The sequence below is a fragment of the Ictalurus furcatus genome, chromosome 5 (assembly GCF_023375685.1).
Source record: "Ictalurus furcatus strain D&B chromosome 5, Billie_1.0, whole genome shotgun sequence".
NCBI lineage: Eukaryota > Metazoa > Chordata > Actinopteri > Siluriformes > Ictaluridae > Ictalurus > Ictalurus furcatus.
In genome coordinates, this window is record NC_071259.1 from 25484035 (window position 1) to 25510586 (window position 26552).

Below are 26552 nucleotides of genomic sequence, written 5' to 3' on the forward strand. Positions count from 1 at the left end.
AAGGGGTGAAGGTGTAAATAAGAAGGATGGTGTAGTGAGAACATGGAAGAGAGAGTGTGAAAGACAGATCGAAGAGTTTACATGCGTGTGAGGATAAACAGATGGAACATTAGATGGAAAGATGATGATTATATATATATATATATATATATATATATATATATATATATATATATATATATATATATATATATATATATATAATTGTTTTTACAGCATTTCTTTTAAACGACATTTTAAACACATGAGTGCAGCTTTATAAGTTCATTCTGGGAATTTGCGTCAGTGATTTGAGAGCGAATAAATTAAGTAGGTTTCAGTGCAGTTTCCGAAGGCTGATTTGTTTTAGATGATGTGAAAGGAAAATACAGTGAAGCCCGCCTCATGATAAATGTGTAGTTATTTATAAAAGAAAAGAAAAAAAAGACCCGTTTTATATTAAGTACCCTAATGTCTTTGTCATTATTTGTGTTTAAAGCATTGTTAAATTAAAAAATAGAAAAAAATATATCCTGCAACTGAAATATTGATCAAACCCAAATGGAAGTATGGATTTTTGAAACGGAAGTGAGCTTGCTCTGACTACTTGTTTTTCTTCTCTTTCAGATGGAAGCAAGCTTGGACTTGAAGCTTCACCACTGTGCACCATCCGTGGTCCCGGAGTAAGAAATTCACAACCCGTTACCTCTTCTCTTTTCCACTGCTCGTTAAATATTAATTTTGCTATAGGCTTTCACTTCTGTAGTAATAGCAACTCATGCAGTGTTCACTAAGGCACCTTGCTATAACCTTTATTTGAGGCAGCGTCTGGGGAGGGGGAAAAATCATGATCGTCTGAGTGTGGATGCAGAGTAGTTGCCATTGGTTACAGTAGAGTTGCACCATGAAAGGTTGGGAAAGCGTCCAGGAGTCAAGGAACGTTCTGCTTCCCCAAAAGCTCAAAGGATATGAACTTAAAAAGCACTATGACGTTACTCAGTGATCTAACCTTACTCTTCCTCATTATAGCAACTCCACTCCTCAGTAGATTTTATCCATACTCTGTGTATGATTCTGCACTATGCTCAGTATTCGCATCATGATTATTTTCTTCACTTTTCTTTTTATATCTTATTATTCTACACCTCTATGTTTATTATTGTTATTACTATACACACTATTCCCATTAATATTTAGATATTAATATATATTAATATTTATAAAATATTTTATTATACTCTATATTCCTATCATTATTATCCATATTGTTTGCAATTTATTCAGCATTCCATAATTACTCCACTATACTCACTAATCACACCATCATTCTACACTATCATTCTACACTATACTCACTATTCTCAGTTTTATTCTCCACTATACTCACTCTTCTCATCTTTATTCTCCATTATTCTCACTATTCTCATCTTCATTCTCTGTTATACTCACTATTCTTATATTTATTCTCCACTATACTCACTACTCTCATCTTTATTCTCCATTATACTTACTATTATCATCTTTATTCTCCATTATTCTCACTATTCTCATCTTTATTTTCCATTATACTCACTATTCTTATCTTTATTCTCAGCTATACTCACTACTCTCATCTTTATTCTCCACTATTCCCACTATTCTCATCTTTATTCTCAACTATTCTCACTATTCCAATCTTTATTCTCCACTATACTCACTATTCTCATCTTTATTCTCCACTATACTCACTACTCTCATCTTTATTCTCCACTATACTCACTACTCTCATCTTTATTCTCCACTATACTCACTACTCTCATCTTTATTCTCCACTATACTCACTACTCTCATCTTTATTCTCCACTATACTCACTATTCTCATCTTTATTCTCCACTATACTCACTATTCTCATCTTTATTCTCCACTATACTCACTACTCTCATCTTTATTCTCCACTATACTCACTACTCTCATCTTTATTCTCCACTATACTCACTACTCTCATCTTCATTCTATGCTATTATTACTGAAACACTAATTCCTTACTCTTCACTATACTCACTATTTCCACCATTATTTTCAGGTATACTCATCATACAACTCTTTAAACAGCTATGGCTTTGACGTGAAAACAGAAATGCTTTTCTGTACCTGTTGAATGAGTGCATTTGGCCACAAAACTGAAAAACATGCATACATACACGAGAAAGTTAATGAATATAACCATCTGTTGTAGTTATGGAGATTCCAGATCGATTTAATTTGTGTGCTAATTGCCTAGTCTATTTTGTGGAGAATGAGGATTGATTCAGTTATTTAACCATCAATCTATTCCACACATCTTTACCAACATACAAGCCTGAGCTTCAGCTTATGGAGGAAATTGTCAGACTGAATTAAATAATACGAAAATAACGGGTAACTAAACTGTATAACCATACACAAATACTTAATTATTCTTCAGTCTCAGACAGTCTGAGTTAGTCACTGAGCTTAGCACAAGTCTTAAGAGTTCAAATCCAGGAGCTTGTATGGTATGAATTATGTGAAAGTGGATAATTCTCAATTTAATGCCTAATTCCATTTCAGTCCTAATTTAATAGTTGCATTCTGTTTTTGGTTTTGTTTTCTTCAAAGGCAAACTTCAGTGGAATATGAATAAGAAATTGCAAACATAAAACACTTCACTGAAAAGAAACAACAATAAAAATTACATTTGAGGATGAGTGCTCCATTTAGCAGGAACATGGCTTTGTGAAATCATCTGTCCTTTGCTGTGGATCTGTGAGCTCAGATTTTATTTTATTTTATTTTATTTTTATGTTTTGGCACCATACTAGGGACAAGCTTGATGTTCTTGTTTTTGTGCTTGAGTCCTGCTAAACTCATGGTTCTTAAATCCATATGCAGTCAAGGCCATACATATCTGGACATTGACACAGTTATTGTTACTTTACCTGTATTCTGTATATTGTTAGTTTAGCTGTACTATATATTGGAGCTGAAATTAAAAAATGTATATTTTATTTCAGCGCTTTAATTTGAGGGTGATCAGGTGAAAAAAATCAGGTGAACAGTTTACGAATTACAGCACTATATATATATATATATATATATATATATATATATATATATATATATATATATATATATATATATATATATATTGTCCCCTTCTTTTTAAGAGACCAAAAGTAATTGGATGTTTGACTGCTCAACTGTTCTGTGCCCAGGTGTGTGTTATTCCATTATTTCACTTACAAGTAAACAGATTAAAGGTCTAGAGCTGATTTGTTGCCGTGAACTCTCAATATGAAGTCCAAACAGCTGTCACTGTCAGTGAAGCAAGCTATCATTAGGCTGAAAAATCCAATCTGAGCCATCAGAGACATAGGAAACACATTAGGTGTGACCAAATCAACCATTTGGTCCATTAACAGCCCAGAAACACCAAAAGGCGCCTGAAAACCCCCAGGGGGGTGTATTGACCTCTGGTAATAATTTCTCTGGTGAAGAAAAATGCCTTCACAACATTTGGCAAGATCAAGAACACCCTCCAGGAGATAGGCATATCTGTGTCAAAGTCAACAATCAAGAGAAGGCTTCACTAGAGTAAATAGACTGAACACAAATTTAGAGTTTGTGGGGAAAAAAAAATTCTGTACAGTAAAAGTCCTGTACAGTTCTGGAACATCATCATGTGGACACATGAGACAAACATCAACTTGTACCAGAATGATGGAAAGAGAAGAATATAAAGAAGGGAAGTAACTGCTCATGATTTGAAGCATACCACCTCATCTTACGACATAGGTGTGTATGACTGCCATGGAATTGGTTCCCTTGTGCAGGTGCATCTCAAAAAATTTTAATATTGTTGAAAATATTCCTACTCAGCGTGGCTCAAGGTCCCTCTCAAGAACATTCAAACTAACTGTTCCTCAGTTGTGGAATGAACTTCCAACCTCAATCCGGACCGCAGAATCTCTCACCATCTTCAAAAAACAGCTAAAGACCTACCTCTTCCGTGAACACCTAACCAACCCATTAAAAAAAAAAAAAAAAAATTGCACTTACACCTCTACTCTGCGCACTTTGCTTCTTCTGGAACTCAATTAATGGATCTTGTACGGTAGCACTACTTGTATTGTTCTCTGCTTGATATATCGCTTTGGATAAAAGTGTCTGCTAAATGAATAAATGTAATGCAATGTAAATGAAAAGTTTTTTTTTTCCTGTAATTTAATTCAAACAGTGGAACTTTCATATATTTCATACACCGCATTGATACAGTAATTCATGCAGAACAAGCCCCGACCAAGTATTAAGAGCATAAATGAACATACTTTTCAGAAGGTCAACATTTCTGTATTATGAATTCTTTACTCTAATATTATGAGGTACTGGATTTTTGATTTCCATGAGCTGTAAGCCACAATCATCAAGATTAAACAAAACAAAACAATTTTTTTTTGTAGATGCACCTGTATTTATTGATGCTGTGACTGCTGACAAAAGCAGCAGGATGAATTCTGAAGTGTATAAGGCTATGTTATCTGCTCAGATTCAGCCATGCTTCAGAACTCATTGCATAGTATTTAACAGTGCAGATGACCAATGCATACTTCGAAAGCAACCCTAGACTTTATTAAGGCAAAGAAGTGGAATGTTCTGCAATGGCCAAGTCAATCACCTCAATGACCCGAATACAACTGAGCATGCATTTTACTTGCTGAAGGCAACACTGAAGGCAAAATGCCCCAAGAACAAGCAGAAACTGAAGACGGCTGCAGTAAAGGCCTGTCAGAGCATCAGCAGGGAGAAAGCCCAGTGTCTGATGATGTCTCTGGGTTCCAGGTTTCAGGGAGTCACTGACTGCAAATGAGTTGCAATCAAACATATAGAAAGTGTTGTAATTCCTACATTGTTCACCCGATTTGGATGTCAATACCTTAAAAATATAGCAGAAAGTCTGTACCTTTGAGCTCCTCATTATTTATTTTCAACTCCAGTATATTAAGGTAGACAGCTTGAATAACAATAACTTTGTCAGCATCCAAATACTTGTAGGCCTGACTGTAAATATCACATTATCAATACTATGCACTTTTTCCAATGCTAATGCCATAACAAACTCATGTTTCATAAATTCATCTGTGCAATAGTAAACTCACAGTTCTTCACTCAGTGCTCATGCTATGCTAAATAGTTGGTTCTACAATCAGTTCCTTTATCACAAAAACATCATGGGGAGTAATTTGCTGGTTAACACCAGTGTGTTTCTCATGTTTTTTCTCTGTGTGATTGAGCCTGTGCCCTGCTACACTTACTGTTTGTCCATGTGATTGTGCCTGTGCCAATCTAGACACTACTTCTCTGTGCAGTTGTTGCTGTGTTATGCTAAAGGCATGGTTTCTTGTGTAGTTGTGCCTGTGCCAAACTCAACTCATGTTCTTTGTGCAGTGGTGTCTGTGCCAATATAAACACAACGTTTGTCTCTGTAGTTGTGGTTATCTCAAGGTAAAGTCTTGTTTTCTCTGTGCAGTTATGCCCATGCTAATCTAAATGCATCATCTCTTTGTGCAGTTGTGGCAATTTCATGCTAAATGCATGGTTTCTCTGTGCAGTTGTGCCAGTGTCAATCCAATACTTGTTTTGTCTGTGTGATTTTGCCTGTGCCAGTCTAAGCTTATAATTTCTCTGTGCAGTTGTGGCATTCTCATTCTAAACTCTTGTTTCCTCTGTGTGCTTGTGTCAATCTAAACTTGTTTTCTCTGTTCAGTTGTGCCTGTGCCAAGCTAAACGTATCACTTTTTTGTGCAGTTGTGGTTGTCTCATGCTTAGGTATCTCTATATGGTTGTGCCCTTGTCAATCGAAACTTTTGTTTTCTCTGTGCGACTGTGCTTTCTCATTCTAAATTCTTGTTTCCTTTGTGTGATTGTGCCTCTGTTAGTCTGAACCCTTTTTTCCCCCATCTGTGATGGTGCCTGTGTCATTCTGAACTCTTTTTCCCTCTGTGATTGTGCCCATCAGTCTGAACTTTTTTCCCCTCTGTGATTGTGCCTGTGTCATTCTGAACTTTTTTTTTCCCTCTGTGATTGTGCCTGTGTCAGTCTGAACTCTTTTTTCCCTCTGTGATTGTGCCTGTGTCAGTCTGAACTCTTTTTTGCCTCGGTGATTGTGTCTCTGTCAGTCTGAACTCTTGTTTGCTCTGTGATTGTGCCTCTGTCAGTCTGAACTCTTTTTTCCCTCTGTGATTGTGCCTGTGTCAGTCTGAACTCTTTTGTCCCTCTGTGATTGTGCCTGTGTCAGTCTGAACTCTTGTTTGCTCTGTGATTGTGCCTGTGTCAGTCTGAACTCTTTTTTTCCCTCTGTGATTGTGCCTGTGTCAGTCTGAACTCTTTTGTCCCTCTGTGATTGTGCCTGTGTCAGTCTGAACTCTTGTTTGCTCTGTGATTGTGCCTGTGTCAGTCTGAACTCTTTTTTCCCTCTGTGATTGTGCCTCTGTCAGTCTGAACTCTTTTTTCCCTCTGTGATTGTGCCTGTGGCAGTCTGAACTCTTTTTTCCCTCTGTGATTGTGCCTCTGTCAGTCTGAACTCTTTTTTCCCTTTGTGATTGTGCCTCTGTCAGTCTGAACTCTTTTTTCCCTCTGTGATTGTGCCTGTGGCAGTCTGAACTCTTTTTTCCCTCTGTGATTGTGCCTCTGTCAGTCTGAACTCTTGTTTGCTCTGTGATTGTGCCTCTGTCAGTCTGAACTCTTTTTTCCCTCTGTGATTGTGCCTCTGTCAGTCTGAACTCTTGTTTTCATTGTGATTGTGCCTGTGTCAGTCGGCACGCTTGTTTCCTCTGTCAGTTTGAACTCTTATTTCCTCTGTGATTGTGCCTCTGTCAGTCTGAACTCTTTTTTTCCCTCTGTGATTGTGCCTGTGTCAGTCTGAACTCTTTTTTCCCCCTCTGTGATTGTGCCTCTGTCAGTATGAACTCTTGTTTCCTCTGTCAGTCTGAACTCTTTTTCCCCCTGTGATTGTGCCTTTGTCAGTCTGAACTCTTGTTTGCTCTGTGATTGTGCCTCTGTCAGTCTGAACTCTTTTTTCCCCCTCTGTGATTGTGCCTGTGTCAGTCTGAACTCTTTTTTTCCCTCTGTGATTGTGCCTGTGTCAGTCTGAACTCTTTTTTCCCTCTGTGATTGTGCCTGTGTCAGTCTGAACTCTTTTTTTCCCTCTGTGATTGTGCCTGTGTCAGTCTGAACTCTTTTTTCCCTCTGTGATTGTGCCTGTGGCAGTCTGAACTCTTTTTTCCCTCTGTGATTGTGCCTGTGTCAGTCTGAACTCTTGTTTGCTCTGTGATTGTGCCTTTGTCAGTCTGAACTCTTGTTTCCACTGTGATTGTGCCTGTGTCAGTCTGAACTCTTTTTTCCCCCTCTGTGATTGTGCCTGTGTCAGTCTGAACTCTTTTTCCCCCTCTGTGATTGTGCCTTTGTCAGTCTGAACTCTTTTTTTCCCTCTGTGATTGTGCCTGTGTCAGTCTGAACTCTTTTTTCCGTCTGTGATTGTGCCTGTGTCAGTCTGAACTCTTTTTTCCCTCTGTGATTGTGCCTGTGTCAGTCTGAACACTTAGCTGGTTTCACGGCATTGTGAAACCAGCTAACGTTATGCTCCATGTAATGTTTGCGATAGCCAGTTATTTGTTAACGACTCTAACACATTGCAATGTTATAATCTACCTCCGAATGGACCTCCATGCATCGCCATTCAGCCCGTGTCCTGTCAGCAACATGTCCTGTTAGCCTAATGTCACTAATAATTATTCAAATGTTTATGCTTTTAATAAATCTTTTTGGCCTGCCACCATATCAGTGAATTTAAACTAATGCTTGCATTCAGAGTATAAGGTGTGTGTACGCGCGCGTCTGTGTGCATGTGTGTGTGCGAGTGTGCGTGTGTGTGCGCGCATGTGTCTGTCTGTGTGTGTGTGTGAGTGCGCACACGTGCGTCTGTGTGTGTATGCGTGCGCACACGTCTTGGAGTGCACCTCCACTCATTGTCAGACAGTGTTTGATAACTAAAATACCCCCCCCCCCCCCCTGCCAGTATCAGCCAGAGGAGGATGTCCTCCAGGAGAGTTTTTAATTTATTTTATTTTATTTTATTTTCATACCACACTGTGGTATCGACTTTTTTTCCCTGTGTGATCGTCCCTGTGCCACATGCAACACACCATTTCCCTGTGTAGTTGTGGCTGTCTTATGTCAAGATATCTCTGGAGGATTCTATCTGCGTCAATCTAAAGTCTTGTTTTCTCTGTGATTTTGCATGTCAGTTTCTCTGTGCTGTTTGGCTGTCTCATGTTAAACTCAAGGTTTCTCTGTGTCATTGTGCCTGTGCCAATTGAAGTGCATCAGCTTGTGCTTATAATAGCACAAACAGTGCATTTATTTGGCTGGAAGGAGAAAATGTGTTCAGTCTGTTCTCTCTCTTTCCAGCTATGCCTGCCGTATCTGAAAAAAAAAAAAAAAAAGGCAGAACAGATGTCCGCAAACTTGTCAAAGAGGCACACTTACACTCCTCTCAGCACACACAGTGTAGACTTGCACGACTGATTCAGGCTGCATTGATTCTGGCAAGGAGCTAATTTTGCGAAAAAACTTAATACGTGGCCATGTGGTTGAGTTAAATGTTATTTCACAACTCCTTCACTGTGTGTGTGTGTGTGTGTGTGTGTGTGTGTGTGTCTCTGTCTGTCTGTCTGTCTGTCTGTCTGCAGGAAAGCTAGAATGTGTTTGTCTCAGTCTGACATTGGCTGTCTAGGCTGCATCAGAGCACTGTGATTGATGGGCTGCTCTAACCTTTCTTTTTCCATCTCGCCCTCTCTATCCGTCTCATTCTCCCATAATATCGCTGGCGTCTTCATACTCATCAGTCCATCCCTAAATGGAGGAGCAGAGGATCACCTCTCCTCTCATCAGTGTGAAAGCTGCCTGATAACGAGCTCCCACCTTCACTCATTATCATATCAGAGCAATGGCACATGACCGGCTTAGGCATTTTTACACTAGTCCTCCATGTTGGGGTTCAGCTAAATGTTCACAAAGCAGATCTGATTTCGGGCTAGGTGTTTGAGAAGTGTGAAATTGCTCCCTATTAATAGCAACAGCTGTTAAAAGATCATCTAGGTTTTAAAAAATATAGATATATATGCAATTCTTTCCCCATCTTGGCAGCTTTCCAGGCAATTCCTGTGATATTGATTTCAATATTTTAAGCATTCAGGATAGTGAGTGCATGGCAAACAGAGGCAGACTTTGTGAATATTGACAGCCATACTTTTTATTCTAACCTTGTACTTTTGTGTTGGCAGCCTCTCAGCAGTTCACATGTCAACTGTCTCTCTCACGCTCATTTTTTCCCTCTTTTTTTTTATTTGACCCTTTCCACCTTTTTATATTTTTCATCTCTACCAATCTCTGTGTTAATACTTCTTATTTCTGTATGCCATACTGTTGTTGTTATCTTTTCTCCATTTTTTTTTTTTTTTTTTTTTAAGTAGTCAGATGGTGTTTGGGATTTTGATAATAATGATTTATTCTCGCTGAGTAGTAGTCTTTGATTATTTAAGAGAAAAACCAAAACACTGGTGCACTTGCTTTTGAGCAGAGCGGGAATAACTCACAGCAATTTATCTGCAGCTTCGATTAAGTATCCTACAATCTTGTGCTTTCTCTTTGTTTCTCCCTGCTTCATCTAGACGGATGCTGTGCTCTTTCAGATGTGTGTGCGTGTGTGTGTGTGTGTGTGTGTGTGTGTGTGTGTGTGTGTATGGATGGCACCACGACATAGCGATAACAGTGGACAGTTTGTGATAAGGACTAGCTTTTTCGATCCATCATTGTGAGAAGTGCTGGAGCCTTGCTGGGTTGTGATTAACCAAACTGCTCCAAGAAAATGAAAGAGGCTATGAAGTTGACAAAGGATTACTCAATTTGAAGAACAATATAAACAGTCCTACTTTTAATAATATTAAGTGTCCATAACAATTTAAAATGTTAACATATTCATCAGTTATTTATCTTTAACATAATAGATACAAATGTCAGCGTAGGAAATGAGGTGTTAAGAATGATGATCGATTTAGTACAAATTAAAAGCATAGTAAAGATGTTTAATGTAATATGATTTAATACAACCTGTACTATAAATGCATTTTATTGACTGAATTCAGATGGGATGTAAATGATATCTTGTTCAGAACATTTATCTCTAGTGGAGTTTTCAGAGTTCACTGTGTGCCATATTACATCAATATATAGTCTTTTAAAATGAACTATGATGTGTTGTTAACACTCTGTGTTATATAACTGTTATATTTTATAATGAACAGTCCATGGATTAAACCAATTGAGGTATAAATGACATCACAACAGCCCTAACGTTAATTATTGTCCTATAACAGCACATCCCAAAGTGTTTTTATTTCTTTTCCTAATTCTAACCAGTTTATATTGTTATTTTATTCATTTAAGAATTATTGTTATCCATTTATAATTACATTAAAATGTAATGATTGGCCATGGACCATGAAACACGTTAGTTCCTAACAAGTTATGACAAATTCATACATTTTAAAATCTATATTATGAATTTGTATATTCCCGTAAAGCTGCTTTGGGACAATGTCCATTGTTAAAAGCGCTATACAAACAAATCTGAATTGAATTGAAGTGAATTGTTATCACTTACAGTTATAAACAGTTGTTCTCTCACCAGTCTCTCTTTTATCTCTCTCTATAGTAAATTAATAAGAGTAAAATATAAAAGAGTGGGGGAAAAAAAAAAATATGCATCTTGCCATGGTACCATGAAACCAGTAATCAGAACACCATGAACAATTCCTGATGTAGGAAAACCTACAGGGGAAAAAAAAGCTAGTTAGCAAGTATAGCTCTCTGTAGCATTGGTTGTGTTTTATTAATCTTGCATTCTCCACTATGAATATGAACTTTCAAATGGCTATGTTTTTTTTGTTTTTGTTTTTTTTGTTTTTTCATTCTTATACTGTATATAGACATGCACATTGCTTAAGATCCCGAGACTCCACCATGACTAAACACAGGGCAGAAATTCTGTGTAAAACATCACATATCAGCAGAAAAAGCTGAAATCACCAGAGTGGTATTTTAAACCTCCAGAGAATCATTGCTTAATACACAGGCCTCCGCTCCAGCTCACTTCTGCCATGCAATAATGAAACTGGCCCGTACCCATGGAGCTGGGCCAGTTTCATTATTACACTGTCACATTCACCTACTCCTTGTATTTATTTTTAACAGAGAGGAAGAGGGAAAAAAAAGATAAAAGTACCACAGGGATCTGAATATATATCTATTTGACCATCTCAGTAACCTTTGCTTTACTGGACTTGCTCTCTAAAGAAGTGCAGTTTTGAAATGTACTTTTGCTGATGTGAAGTCTCTGCGGTCCGCTGCGGCACTCCGGCTCCGAGGAGGAAAAGCGCGACTACCAAAACGAGCTGCGTGAAACTCGGAGGCTTCTCTACAGATCCCGTTTGATCTGCATTATTCATTATATTAATGACCCCATTAAGATGCTGAAGCTGATGACTATATCAGTGCACAGCCATGTGGGCGTGTGGAGGAGGTTGTGTTTTATAAAGCTTATCTTTTTGTTAATAGACACAGTATGGAAGAGGAGGATAGGAAAATAAAGAAAGTGAGGCTAAAACCAAGGCATGGGAAATATCCTGTTTATAAAAATAAAAGGATATTTTCTTCTTTGTGTTGGCTGTATTTTGGCATTGTCTTAACGCCAACTACAGCTGCTCACTAAGCTTTATATGCTCGTGGCTTGTGATAAACGTGTGTTCGTTGCATATGTTAATTTTGCCTTTCTGTCATTCTCTCAGCTCTCGGTCTCTCAGCTGGCTGTGGCTTCGCGCTATCCAACTCTGAGCCACACGACGGGGTCGCCATGGCAACAGCAGCTTCCCGCTCCACTCGCTCTCTCCCCGATGGCGTCGGCCCACCAGCTGTCACACGTTGTAAGATTTCCTCCCACACACTCGTGCACCAACACACAAAACATACAGTTGCAATCAAAATTATTCAACCCCCATTGCAAATCTAGTTTATTGTCAAAATTTACAGACTTTCAGCTGTTTGCAATGAACAAATCAAACAGAAGCAATTGAAATAGATCAACACAACAAATGCTTCAAGTGATTTCCCCAAATTCAACTGAAAAGGAAACTTATAATGATTTCTCCAGTTTCAAAATTATTCAAACCCTTCATGGCAAGCATCTTTAGTACGTAGTAGAGCACCCTTGTGCTGTTATGACCTGCTGCAAACGAGATGCATAGCTTCTGGCAGCGTTCCTGAGGAATCTTGGCCCATTCCTCTTGAGCAATGGCCTCCAGTTCAGTAATATTCTTGGGTTTGTGTGCTGCAACCGCCTTCTTCAAATCCCACCAGAGATTTTCTATGGGGTTCAAGTCAGGTGACTGTGATGGCCCTGTAGAATCTTCCAGGACTTCTTCTGCAACCAAGCCTGTGTGGAATTTGAGGTATGCTTGGGATCATTGTCCTGTTGGAATGTCCAATGATGCCCAAGCTTGAGCTTCCTCACAGATGGCATGACATTTTCCTAGGATTTCCTGATACTTCAATTAATCCATCTTGCCTTCCACACACTGCAGGTTTCCAGTGCCAGAGGATGCAAAGCAGCCCCAGAGCATCACCGAGCCACCACCATGCTTGACTGTAGACATTTCTGACTGAGTGTTCTTTCTTCATTCTTTTTCCTCCAGACATACCGCTGATCACTTGTGTCAAAAAGTTCCATAAGTTTATATGATTTTGAGCTGGCTTTTCTTGTGCTTTAGGGTCAGTAGTGGTGTACGTCTTGGAGTTCTGGCATGAAAATCTTCTGCGTTTAGTACACTCCTTACTGTGCTCGCTGAAACCTCAGTGTCTGTTGCCACCAAGTCTCGCTGCAGGTCTTTTGTAGTCACTCGAGGGTTTTTCATAACCTGCCTTCTCAGAAATCTGGTCGCAGCCGTTGATATCTTCCTTTTTCTGCCCCGTCCAGGTAGTGTACACTCAACAAACCCCTAGCCAGTTCAGGTATTTCATGTGTTCCAGCTCAAGCACACCTGGTGCAACTAATGAAGCCCTTGATATGTTGCATCAGGTGTGCTTGTGACAAGAACTGTTTTGCATATTTGTGCTGTTGTGAGTGATTCTATTCAGCGGGTTGGATAATTTTGAAAATCGAGTAGTCATTATAAGTTGCATTTTCAGTTGAATTTGGAGAAACCACTTGAAGCATTCATTGTGTTCAACTATTTCAGTTGCTTTTGTTTGATTTGTTCATTGCAAACAGCTGAACGTCTGTAAATTTTGACAATAAACCTGATTTGCAGTGGGGGTTGAATCATTTTGATTGCAACTGTACATAAAAAGTACAAAGTATACACTAACACTCACACACAAACAAAGGTGATTTGTTACACCATAGCACTACATACAAGTACTAAAAGGATGAAAGTGCTTACACACCCACATTAGTATATGCAAGCACATATTTTGGCATAGAACAATGCTTCACTCATATTCTTTCTGTTCCACACACACTCACACACAGAGCTCAGATCTATAGGCAGATCTATACCAGAGTAGATTGTCTTCATTATTATTTTCTGTTGGCTCTTTCTTTTCTTCGCTCTCTGTCTCGCCTTTTATGGAGACAGGAGGCTGTCTTCACCCACGTTTAATGTAGATCGTGGGACTGTCAGACAGCCGCTTTACAGAAATCTTGGGCTAATGAGACCTCTAATGAGCAATCCGAAGGTGGTGAAGACAAGGCAAAATTCCCTGAGATGTCATGAGGAGAAACTTTTTAGTTAAGTCCCAAACATAAACCTTTCATTATCAGGATTAAAAGGAACTGAGGCTTTTAACTCTTTGGATGATACATAGAATGTATAAGAAGCAGCACCTATTGATTAGGGGATGTTGGATGTACAAGGTTCCTTGCGAGGGAATGGTGCCAACTGCAGACATAAACATAATGGTTGTGTGATTGGTGAAACTCGGCTTGCAGCTGAGAGTTGGCAATGATTAAATTGAGTAAAAAAAATTAAATAAAATGAAAAAAAAAACAAAACAAAAAAAAACACATAAATCTGAAGTTGATGCTGAAATACAAAACAAAAGTAATGCCAGCAGCGTAAGCCTGCATTTATTATCACCATGTTTTCACTCAGGAAATTGTTAAAACCTGCACAGCAAAGTCCCTAGTTTTCAAACAACACCTAGAGTGCTAAATTCATCCCTGCAGTGTTTAATTCATGCTCTGCAGTGCTGTATTACCTCTGATAGTAATGCAATTACATTTGGGTCCAGCTAGATTTATGACCACTGTACAATAGGTCTTCAGTTTAAGACAGCAGGTGTTAAACACTAGGCGTTGTGCTGGGTATGTTATTTCAATTCAAACTGAAAAACTTTTTCACTTTATATCACTATTACGGGGGGCACGGTGGCTTAGTCATTAACACATTTGCCTTGCACTTCCAGGGTTGAGGGTTCAAATCCCACCTCCACCCTGTTTGCTCGTAGTTTGCATGTTCTGCCCGTGTTTCAGGGGTTTCCTCCTGCTCCTCCGGTTTCCTCCCCCAGTCCAAAGACATGCATTGTAGGCTGATCGGCATTTCCAAATTGTCCATAGTGTGTGAATGGGTGTGTGAATGTGTGTGCGATTGTGCCCTGTGATGGACTGGCACCCCATCCAGGTTGGCCCTCGCCTTGTGCTCCGAGTTATTCGGGAAAGCTTCAGGCTCCCCCGCGACCCTGTGTAGTATAAGCAAGACAGAAAATGGGAAGATGGATGGATATCACTTTTATTTACTGGAATTAAGTAAACAGGGAGTAATGTTATAGGGCGATAATCAACGATGGGGGGATGTGATGTGGCTTGAAGTGACACAGAGCTATTGTTATAACCCTGAGGTTGATTATTAACCAGTAACTACACATTCTGAAATGTTTTATTTCTCTTATACCACAGCAACTTTTTTTTCATCATACATTTTATTCCTTTGTTGTTGCATTTCATGTGAAATGGTGAAACAAGCTAGTTCCTGCTAATCTTTCTTACAAATAAACACTTGTTCCCTTGCCATCCTCTTTGTTTCACTCTCTTGAAGTTAATCAGATAAAACCTGCAGCTTGTCATGTCACCTCATGTCATGTCAAGCTCATAACACTTATCCTGAAGATTTTCATTTACATTTTGCATTTATGGCATTTTTGGCAGACACCCTTATTCAGACTGACTTATATTTATCTCATTTATACAACTGAGTAATTGAGGTTAAGGGCCTTGGCCAAGGGCCCAACAGTGGTAGCTTGGCATTGCTGGGGTTTGAACTCCTGACCTTCTGATCAGTAACCCTTTAACCACTGAGCCACCGTTTTCCCATGCAGAAAATGTAAAGGAACAGCATTTTCTTTTAAATCCATTTATGTGGATCATCTGCCATTCACATCCCTGTGTTACTACATGCTTCATTCAAGTCATGTTGGAAAGATCGTATTTACCAGTTGAACGCACATGAATGCCACCATAAAGTCATAATTACGAGCTGGAAACCCGGGATTTTCTTTGCGCTCTGAGTTTCCGAGTTGGGGGGCGTGTCAGTAAGAAAATATGGTGGAATCAATGGATCTAACATCTATAGTTGACGGTAAATGTGAATGTTTACCTGTCTCAGAAGCTGATTTTAGTTATTATAGTTACCTACAATTAGGATGTAATATGCAACGATGTAAAAAAAAAAGTTTAGAGTGGCTTCATAAATGGCTTCATAAATAACAACCAAGCTTCAACCTTCAAAAGACTCAGTGTATGTTTCCGAGCATTATACATATGAAGTTTCTACTCTGTTTGACCTGTGACTTTAACTTACTTTACCAAGCTGCTGCCACACATTGAGTGCTATACACTCCAAAGATCTTTAACCCTGTAGCTGACCTTTTTTTTAGATTCTGCCAAGTCATGTGATAGTCCTTTACGTGATCTTTTACACTCTCTGTATTTTTCTATTTTTCTTACTCTACTGCAATTCTAGCGAACCCCCCCCCCCCCCCCCCCCCCCAGCTCTCTCTTTGTGTGTATGTGTGTGTGTCCAGTTCGCTCTTCATCTCTTTCCATCCACCATTTTATTCTCATTGATTTAAGGAGCTTAATTTGCAGCAGGTAACATTACAAAACTCCCTCAATTACCTTTAATAGTGATGGACATTTAGAGGAAAGAGAAATGCTCACTGTTATAACGGTCAATGCATTGCTCATGCAGGTCCATGAAGTGAGTTTACAGGCTGTCTGCTTGGCTCTGTGTGTCATTGAGACCAATTACCATAAGCTGTCTGGATCAAAGACAGTATAGGAGAAAAGGCTTCTCAGTTATGATGCTTGCAGTGCCATGTTAAGTCCGAAATTTGAGGCCGGGCTTTAGCTGTTCTACTTTCTGGCATGATAATGTAGGATGTATATGATAGGGGTAGAAAGATCAGGCTTCACATGGTACAATATGATTTTGATTCTTAAGGCAACAATTTGATATTTGATGAATCTTTGATACCGCTGTATCTGCTAATGTATGATACGATTTGGATTCTTAAGACAACCATTCAACAAGGGATACTCCACGGCTAGGTGTGCATTACGCTATTTTAATGCACAGAGTGGACTCAAAGAACCTCCTGACACGAAGCGGAGTACATTAAAATCATCTAATGCACACCTAGCCATGGATTATCCCGCAAAATGATTCAACCCCCTGAATAGAATCCCTCACAACAGCACAAATATGCAGAACAGGTGTTGCCTCAAGCACACCTGATGCAACCAATCAAGGGCTTCACCAGGTGTGCTTGAGCTGGAACACATGTAATACCTGAATTGGCTACGGGCAGAAAAAATATGAAATACCTGGACGGGGTAGAAAAAATGTGAAATACCTGGACGGGGCAGAAAAAATATGAAATACGTGGACAGGGCAGAAAAAGGACACTATCGACGGCTGCAACCAGATTTCTGAGAAGGCGGGTTGTGAAAAAACCCAGAGTGACTGCAAAAGACCTGCAGCGAGACTTGGTGGCAACAGGCACTGAGGTTTCAGTGAGCACAGTAAGGAGTGTACTAAACGCAGAAGGTTTCCATGCCAGAACTCCAAGATACACCACTACTGGCCCTAAAGCACAAGAAAAGTCGGCTCAAAATCATATAAATAAGCCACAGAAGTTTTGTGATTCTGTTCTGTGGTGTGATGAAACACGGCACGACATGATGGATCAGCGGTATATCTGGAGGAAGATGAATGAAGAAAGAACACTCTGTCCACAGAAAAGACGATTCGTAGTCAACATTTCATCAATTAGCAGGAACATTAACATTCTTTGGGGCACAATAATAGTTGCCTTATACCCACCCCCTCCCAAAAAAATTTTATAAAAAAAAGGGGTCTTCCCATAAGTATGTGAACTTTGATATAATTCAAAGCATTACTTTAAAAAGAGTATATTGTTTCAAATTAGAACTTTAAGGATTTAGCTTTAAAGAAGTATTTGTTGCAGTGGCCAAATCACCAAATACCTCACATTTCACAAAAGTGCATAGTGCTTTAGCCAGTTCGCAAAAAGTGTGCCAACGTCAAAAAAAGTGAATACTGGCTCTCTTCTTCTTCTCAGTGATAAGCGGGTGTCAGAAACGGAAAGTTGTGCAGCGCCTCGTTGTGTACCGGGGTGTTTCTGCATTTCAGTAAGCGCCACCTACTGTCAGGGAGTGAATTTACACTTTCATTCAGCGCGTCGTCCGCGTTTAATGGCTGGGTGTGAGCACAAAAAAAAACAGCAATGACGGACCATTTAACGTGCTGCGAAAAACGTCCCAGTGTGAACGGGCTCTTGGAGTGTATTTTCCTCCCCTGACTCAATGTTTTTTTGTTTTTATATTTAATGAATGAAATATGGAAATGAAAATATCCTACATTGTGTAGTTTTTTCCTGTGTGGAAATGATTGTAGCTTAGTTCACAGCCTGTCTTAGCTGTCTAAACAAATGCTGGAACAAATGCAGGAAAACAATAAAGAAGCTGAATGGAAGCTGAATTACATTTTCTTCTCTCTCTCTTTTTTTTTTTTTTAAAGCATTTTTTTTTTTCCATTGACACTATTTCCCAATATATTTGCATACTGAAATGTGTTACAGGCTTAAAAAAAAAAAAAAAAAATACTACTCCAGTTTTTCCAAAAAACTTTGCATGCAGACCTCGTCAGAACTAAATATTGAAATATTGTGATGTAGTCGGTGTAAAAATATTTTCACATCTGCAAGTATTATGATTTGATATTTTTGCCTGTCAGGTGGCAGGACAGACATAGATATGGTGTTAACAAACGTATAAATGCTAATCACAGCATGTGAGTCCATGTTTGTACCTGTGTGATGAAGTTGCAGGGTTTTAACCCCTTAAACACCTGGTTTATTATTCAGTTACAATGAATTATGCAGTGCAGTGAAAGCAATAGGAAATGTCTGTAGTTCCATGTAAATCACAAACTTCTACCCACTCTTAGATGCACGCACTTTGGGGTTTTGGAGAAGTTCGTACACAAACACACTTCTGGTTAATAATAATAATAATATGCTTTATTTGTATAGCGCCTTTCCAGAGCTCAAGTACGCTTCACATTTTAAGACAATAACTGTACAGTACAACAGTAGAACATATGGGTCTTATGGACAATGGACATTTTCCCAGTCCAGAACAAGAAACAATACAGTTGCATAGTTATAATAAATCATACAATAGTCAAAACCAGAACAAGGGACAGACACTTAGTGTCCTGTAGACAGCACAGAAAGTGTAAACATCCATCCATCCATCTTCAACCGCTTACTCCTTTTCAGGGTTGCGGGGGAACCTGGAGCCTATCCCAGGGAGCATCGGGCACAAGGCGGGGTACACCCTGGACAGGGTGCCAGTCCATCGCAGGGCACAAACACATACACACTCACACACCCATTCATACACTACGGACACTTTAGACACGCCAATCAGCCTACCATGCATGTCTTTGGACTGGGGGATGCTGTGGGAGGAAACTCCCACAGCACGGGGAGAACATGCAAACTCTGCACACACAGAGCCACGGGAATCGAACCCCGACCCTGGCGGTGTGAGGCAAACGTGCTAACCACATATTGGGTGAACAAATGGGTTTTGAGCTGAGTTTTGAATTCTAAGCTAGAGGTAGTGCCAGTGTGAATGAGTTCCATAGCATAGGTGCAACAACAGAAAAAGACCTTCTGCCCATTGACGCTTGTGCTTTATAAATAAATTACTGACATACACTCGTATAGGATGCTGCTGCTGTTGTTGGTAGAGGTAGAGCAGATGGTTTCAGACCTCTACTCTCAAGGTATAGGAGCTCTTCTGTTTACTTCTGTACTTCTAGAACATTTTTCCGCTGACCTTTGTACTTCTGAACTCCCTGCTGGAAACGATGCCGACCTTTATAATAATCACTGTTTTTACATATCTGAAACAAAATGTGTGTTGCTCTGCAATTTTCAAGAATACCTTCTTACATTAAAATTATTATTTACTCTGCACAATCTGATGTGGTTTTAACGTACATGTTATGAACTGCGTGTGTGTGTGTTGTGTGTATGTGTGTGTGTCAGGTACATCCTGCTGTAGGCATAGCACACCTAGAAGTCAGCGCGATGGAGAGAAAGGGAATGGGGGATGCCCCAGAGGAAGAGTATGATCTACATGAACTGACCTTCACCCCTGTCCATGCTCCTGTCATCATGCTGGGAACACACACAACAGGGTTCGTATCTCTCTCACTCACACACACACACACACACACACACACACACACACACACTACTGCTGATGTTTACTCTGTCTTTCTCTCTGTTTATACTTCGAAACTTTCGAATCAATGCATTTAATAATGCAAAATCCATTTTACTATAGTTCCATACAGAGAATTATTCTAATACCATGCCAGTGTTGTGCAGCTTAATATATTTCATATTATTTGTAGGAAAACAAGTCATTTTGATTTGTTCTGAATGAGGTACGGCACTGTCAGTGATTCCAAAAAGCCTCAGAAAGCTGCACAGCAATAACATTCATTTGAAAAGTGATTTTAAAATCCCAAGGCACATATTTTACTGAGAAATGACTACACATAGATAATTGCATTTCATTGTTAAGAACCAGAATGAAAAATACTGAATATATTGAAAAATACGAAATAAAGTGTGTTACTTGTTACTTGTGGTGAGAGACTGGACGCAACTCTGTAAATGTATTTGATTTTTTTGGGTAAAATCCAAGAATCATAATCCAAGTCCATAGTGGGCGTCAAAACACATGCAGACAAAGTTAAACTTGGACAATATACACCGATCAGCCATAACGTTAAAACCACAGACAGGTGAAGTGAATATCATTGATTATCTCGTTACAGTAGCACCTGTCAAAGACTGGGATATATCAGGCAGCAAGTGAACAGTCAGTTGTTAAAGTTTATGTGTTGGAAGCAGGAAAAATGGGCAAACGTAAGGATCTGCTCAACTGTAAGAGCCAAATTGTGATGGCTAAACAACTGGGTCAGTGCATCTCCAAAATGGCAGGTCTCGTGGGGTTGTTTCCAGTATGCAGCGGTTAGTACCTACTAAAAGTGGTCCAAGGAAGGACAACCGGTGACAGGGTCCTGGGCACCAAAGGCTCATTGATGTGCATGGGGAGCAAAGGCTTGCGTGTTTAGTGCGATTCCACACAAGAGCTACTGTACAACAAATTGCTGAAAAAGTTCAGCATCATGTGGACAGCCAGATGTGTGTGCATCACTTAGCTGGGTAAGAGATAGCACCAAGATGCAATATGGGAAGAAGGCAAGCCAGTGGAGGAAGTATGATGCTCTGGGCAATGCTCTGGGCAATGTTATGCTGGGAATCCTTGGATCCAGGCTTTATTGTGGTTGTTACTTTGACATGTACCACCTACCTAAACATTGTTGCAGACCAAATACACCCCTTCATGGATAATGTGCCCTGCCATACTGCAGAAATTTTTCAAGAATGGTTTAAGGATCTTGACAAAGAGTTCAAGGTGTTGACAAATGTGCTGGACAAACCAGTCTGATCCTTAGAGGCCCCACCTAACAACTTACAGGACTCAAAGGATCTGCTGCTAACGTCTTGGTGCCAGATAACACAGCACAGAGGTCTCGTGGAGTCCATGCCTTCGACGGGTCAGAGCTGTTTTGGCAGCACAAGGGAGACTTACACAATATTAGGCAGGTGGGTTTAATGTTATGGCTGATCTGTGTACAATAAAAAGCTAGAAAAATAGGCGAAGGTCATAACCAGAACTAGAAAACTTGGAAATCAAGGCTTGGAGGATGTTGCACAGAGTGCAAATGCACAAACTAGTTAACATTAGGCACAGAACAGTTGAACACAATCAGGCTACAAAGCAATGAAAGGATAGGGGCGGAGACAGGACTAAAACAAAACCCAAAGCAAACACAAAGGCTGCGTCCGAAATCGCATACTGTAACAGTACGTACTGCATTCGATGCAGTTCCTACTGCACGGCCGTTGAAACAGTACGTACTAATCAGTATGTGTGTGTAGTATGAATACAATCCCGGACATACTAGATCCGCCATGTTGGCATTGTCATGTGACCTTCGACGTCATCATAAACACAAAAATCTTAAAGGGACCACCAGATTAAAGCAACCACAAACGGCAAAATGCACATTAGGAAAGTTAACTGAATTAGCAATTTAATGTGGGTGGGGTTAACAGGCTGAGGTAAATTTGTTGCTGTTAGCATTAAGGCATGATGGCTTGTCTGCACCAATCCTGTTGCATTATGGGATTTTTGACTCGCGTAGTGTCCATCGATTGCACACTGCAAAATCTCGCCAGAAGCAGTACGCCATCCGGGTATTTCTCACCTAATGTTTCTCGCCGACTGAGAATTCGGATGTACTACCCCTCTGGCTTACTGCTGTTTGCTTACTGTGTAGTAGGATAGTAATTTGTGATTTAGTAAAAAGCGATTTCGGACACGGCCACAGTGTTCATTGCCTAGAGCAGTGGTTTTCAAAGTGGGGGCCGCAGCCCCATTGGGGGCTGCCAGGGGCGCCCGGGGGGCCTCAACAATTTGGTGTGAAAAAAGAATTCTCTCACTCAGACAACCACACACACACACAATCAATTCCTAATGTAATGTAATGTTAAGATGTAATTATTAATTAAAAAAAAAAGGGGGATATATTCAGAAGTCTGTATTTTTAATCTGTTTTAAAGACATCTTGCAAAAGGGGGGCCTCGGTCAAATGTTAATGCCATTTGGGGGGCCTTGCCCTGGAAAATTTTGGGAACCCCTGGCCTAGAGAACTTCTGTGTGAAGTGGGATATGTAACACACATTATTTACATTTTTTCTGCATTGTCTACTTATACAGTATTCGACACTTCCAACTGTATATATGGATGTATGTTTGTGTAAAACATTTTTGCTCTATATAGACTCAAATACCTCTGTTGTTCACAACATATGAGCTCTTAACATAGCTCACATTACTCAGGACAGTACCCTGCGTCTTACAGAGAAGTGTGCTGAGTTTTATAAATCCAATAGGATTTATTTAATTTTATTTTATTTTATTGTGAAAGAAGTTGAATATAGTTTGTCTTCCTGAGGATATTCCTGCACGTCTACTTCATCACTGGCTTATATATAAAATCTAAACGTCACTGCATCTGAGCAAGCATGCAAATCTAACATTGTGTTCTTTTCTGTAGCTTTTCATGCAGTTCCTTAAAGGTCACATATTACTAGAAATACATTACTTTCTATAGAAGCACTGTGTTGAAAGCAAGGCGTGGGGAAATATGACGCTAATAAGTAGTCTGAGTTATTAATGCTTAACTTTGCAGAAAATTGTAGTGATCTACATGTTGTATTATTTCCTGCTTTGTATATAGCAAATTAAAAACCACTGATGGAAGAGTTGGTATAATGGCTTCAAACCAATAATTATATACAGCGAGTCCAGGAAATGATGCTATTGATCACTGCATGCTTATTATACTGTTGACACGAACTCACTCGAGCTCTTACACTAATGCACTGCTATTGAGCTGAAAGTCATAGTGTGTGTGTGCATGTGTGTGTGTGTGTGCGTGTGTGTGTGGGGGTGTTTCATGCTGTAGCGATACTTAGATTACTGCTGGAGGCTATGCATGCTATTCACACTGCTGCTGTATGCAAGCACGGCACATTCATCTGTATTCAGCGACTCCACTGGCAAACGAAGCTCGCTTCTATAAAAAAATTCACTGTCATAAATCTCATATAGAGCTTATTGCACACTATCACTTCAGCCAAAGGCGGCGTTTTACTCTTTCTCTGGCTCTGTGGATCATGTTTTTGGGTTTTTTTTTAGGAAAAAAAACGCAGTTATTTGCTTGTGTGGATTCGATTTTAACTGAGCACGAAAGAATCGTTTCTAAATGCAATTCTAACAGAGTTTCAGAAGAATATCGTCTGAGATCCTATATAGTAAATACTGAAATTCTACATAATGACAGACCAAACCATAATTGCTTAAATTTAAGCTCGTATGGCAACGTGTAATGCTGCACAACTGCTTGACTAATGTGAAGTATGTAACAATGTGACGTATGTAACAATGCTATTGCTACTGTTATTATTATATTTTAATATATTCACTATGTTTGTAATTTTTACAAACATACCACTCCTTTAGTAAACACTTGCTTCATGCCTGGATATGGCTGCACAAACTACAAAGATAACAGCAGAACCTATGCACAGTCATGCATTTTACTACAAAACAGATGTCTTCCCACTATTTTTTTTTTTTAAATTCTGGAGGGAAGTCTTTAGGTATAAATTGAATCTTTGCTTTGCCTCACTGACTACTCGTTTCATACTGAGCCAAAGCAACATTTGCTATTCGAAATCGGCCTCTATTGGCCTCTATTGGCCTCAATTGGCTGTTAAAACAAGAAGGAGGGAGGGACCAGGCGGTGAGGACGCACGCCTGGTACTCGATAGGAGAGAATGATAAAGGAGCAGCTGGAAGCACCAGAGGCAGAGAGATAGTGATGCACATGAAACCCAGGAAGGAGGGGTGACACGCTAACAGAGAGCCCTCGCCACTGTGGGAGGATCGCGGAACCGCTTCAGCACTACTGTCTCCTCGGTGCCGCGGTCCTCCCACAGTGGCAAGGGCTCTCTGACAGCGCATACCTCCTCCTTCCCAGGTTTTGGCACCACTGTAACACTTCAAAGATGGCGAGGTGGAGGCAGGAACCGGCTGAACCTAAACGTAATATTTAATCATAAACAGAACATAAAACACAACAGAAACACACAAACAGAACTCAAACATAAAGCACACATGCGTCTTTCTCTCTCTTTGACTCTCTCTCTCCGTATCGTGCTTCCAGCCGCTCCTTTGTCGCTCTCTCCCACTGATTATACAACTCAGTGCCAGGCGTGCGTCCTCACAGCCTGGCCCCTCCCTCCTCCTCGTCACACAAGTATAAGTGGCTGTTCAATATTTGTGACTGGAAACAAATAACAATTAACAAATAAACAAAGTAAAACTCAAAAAAACTTTTTTGTGTGTGTGGCCCAGCCCACTTCACCTTATCACTTCAGTCATGTTTCTGAAAAGGACCTCTACACGCTTTGTTGTATTCTACTTCTGCTGGTATGATTTGGTGCTGTTCGAATTGCAGTTAGTAATGAAAACATTGACAAATCTTGTGTTGAAACTACTTACCCTAGGTTTACACTAGCATGGGATGGTGTGTTATAGTACATGCTGTTTATCTCTTGTGGGCATGTAGCAGCTGCTAAAGTTGTCATTTCTGGGCGTGCACTGTTGACCATGTCTTTTGTTGTTTTCTAGTTCTAATGAAAAACAGTACTAGCTACATATCGTTTCTAAAACGAAATAAATTATGCACCAATCAGAGAAAATTGGTTGTTCATTTTACACGTTACGTGCTAGACTCGTAGATTTGTTGGATAGCAAACTAGACTAACTGTACTAGCTATACACACTCACCAGAGTCACCAATGATCTCCTCCTTCAAAGCTTTATTTTTTTTTTCTTTGTAATGTCTCTGTACATATTTACCGAGATGTTGTATGTAACAGGAAAAGATGAAACCATGGTTGTATGGTTTTTCTTCCATTTTTCTACATCAAACACTAAAAGGGAACTAATTGAAGGGAAGAATTAAAGCTGTGGTTGGGGAATTTTAGAAAGGTCAGCCCACACACGCCATAATTCGAGCTCATGGTTTTGATTTGTTGCTGGGGGTGGAGCCAGTTTCTGGGCCAGAAAAAGTGTCAAGAAAGCCTGGAATGAGGAAACTAATCAAATCCACTCCATGCCAATTTTGCGACTGTAACAAACTTTAAACGATGGGCAAGGACGAGGCGGGAACTGGCCGAACATAAATATCATGTTTAATAATAAACGAAACTCAAACTTCTCCCTCCTCCTTGTCACCTGTTTTTAAGTTATCTTTGAAATTGTAGCATTATTTTAGGTCTATAAATTCAATTCAATTCAACTTTATTTGTATAGTACTTTACAGAAACATATAAACACAGGATACAGATTTTAAGTGTGACTTTATCCCTATTGAGCAAGCCGGTGGTGACTGTGGCAAGGAAAAACTCCCTAAGATGATATGAGGAAGAAACCTTGAGAGGAACCAGACTCAGAAGGGAACCCATCCTCATCTGGGTAACACCAGATAGTGTGAAAGTAAAAGAAAGTTCATTATGGTTTTTACATGAAGTCTTTGTTGAACTAGTCCACTATTCATGAAAGGAGACCTGAGTGCAAAACTGCATGTGGTAATTGCAGTCCCAAGGCCATAGCAGCAACCGTCTACTATAAACCCTTTTAAGCATTGTAAACTGCACCTGTAAACAGACTAGAAGGTCTTCCTGAGTTTGACTGATACCTGAGATTGACTGATACCTTTCAAAGCTTCAGAGCATAGGTCAAATTTGTGGAGGAAGATAGTATTCAGTTGCAGTTTGTTCTATAATGCGTACCATTGTTTTTTTGTTTCATTAGTAGTCCACATTATTACTGTTCTCAGGGCTCTGTTTCAGCTCTGAATGCTTCATCGCTGCTATTGATGGTGTAAGTTTATACTGTTCTGGTCCTTTGGGTCTTTGCAGTATATTGTGCTTGCTTGTTTATGATGCATCATATAGCTCTAGCTCCACAGCATGGTGTAACGGCCAGTGGCATAGCAGGCTTGTAGGTGGTGTGATGGCATTGGCTATCAATCACTTTGCTTGACAAAACACATTATTATTTTAGAATGATGACTATTCATATCCAGTCATCTTGCGTACTGAGTGGGATACAGTTTTACTTCGAAATTAAGTGCAGTGAGACAGATGGGGGTAATTC

General features: G+C 39.7%; 1 protein-coding gene across 2 annotated transcripts in view; it reads left to right on the forward strand.

The window, feature by feature from the left end:
• nphp4 (nephronophthisis 4) overlaps window positions 1-26552 on the forward strand; it is a 208992-nt gene that overhangs the window by 119261 nt on the left and 63179 nt on the right. For both annotated transcript variants that reach the window (XM_053625420.1, XM_053625421.1), the window contains exons 11-13: window positions 607-662; window positions 11881-12015; window positions 19727-19878. In XM_053625420.1, coding sequence (XP_053481395.1) covers window positions 607-662; window positions 11881-12015; window positions 19727-19878 — 343 coding nt within the window. The remainder of the gene's footprint in view (window positions 1-606; window positions 663-11880; window positions 12016-19726; window positions 19879-26552) is intronic.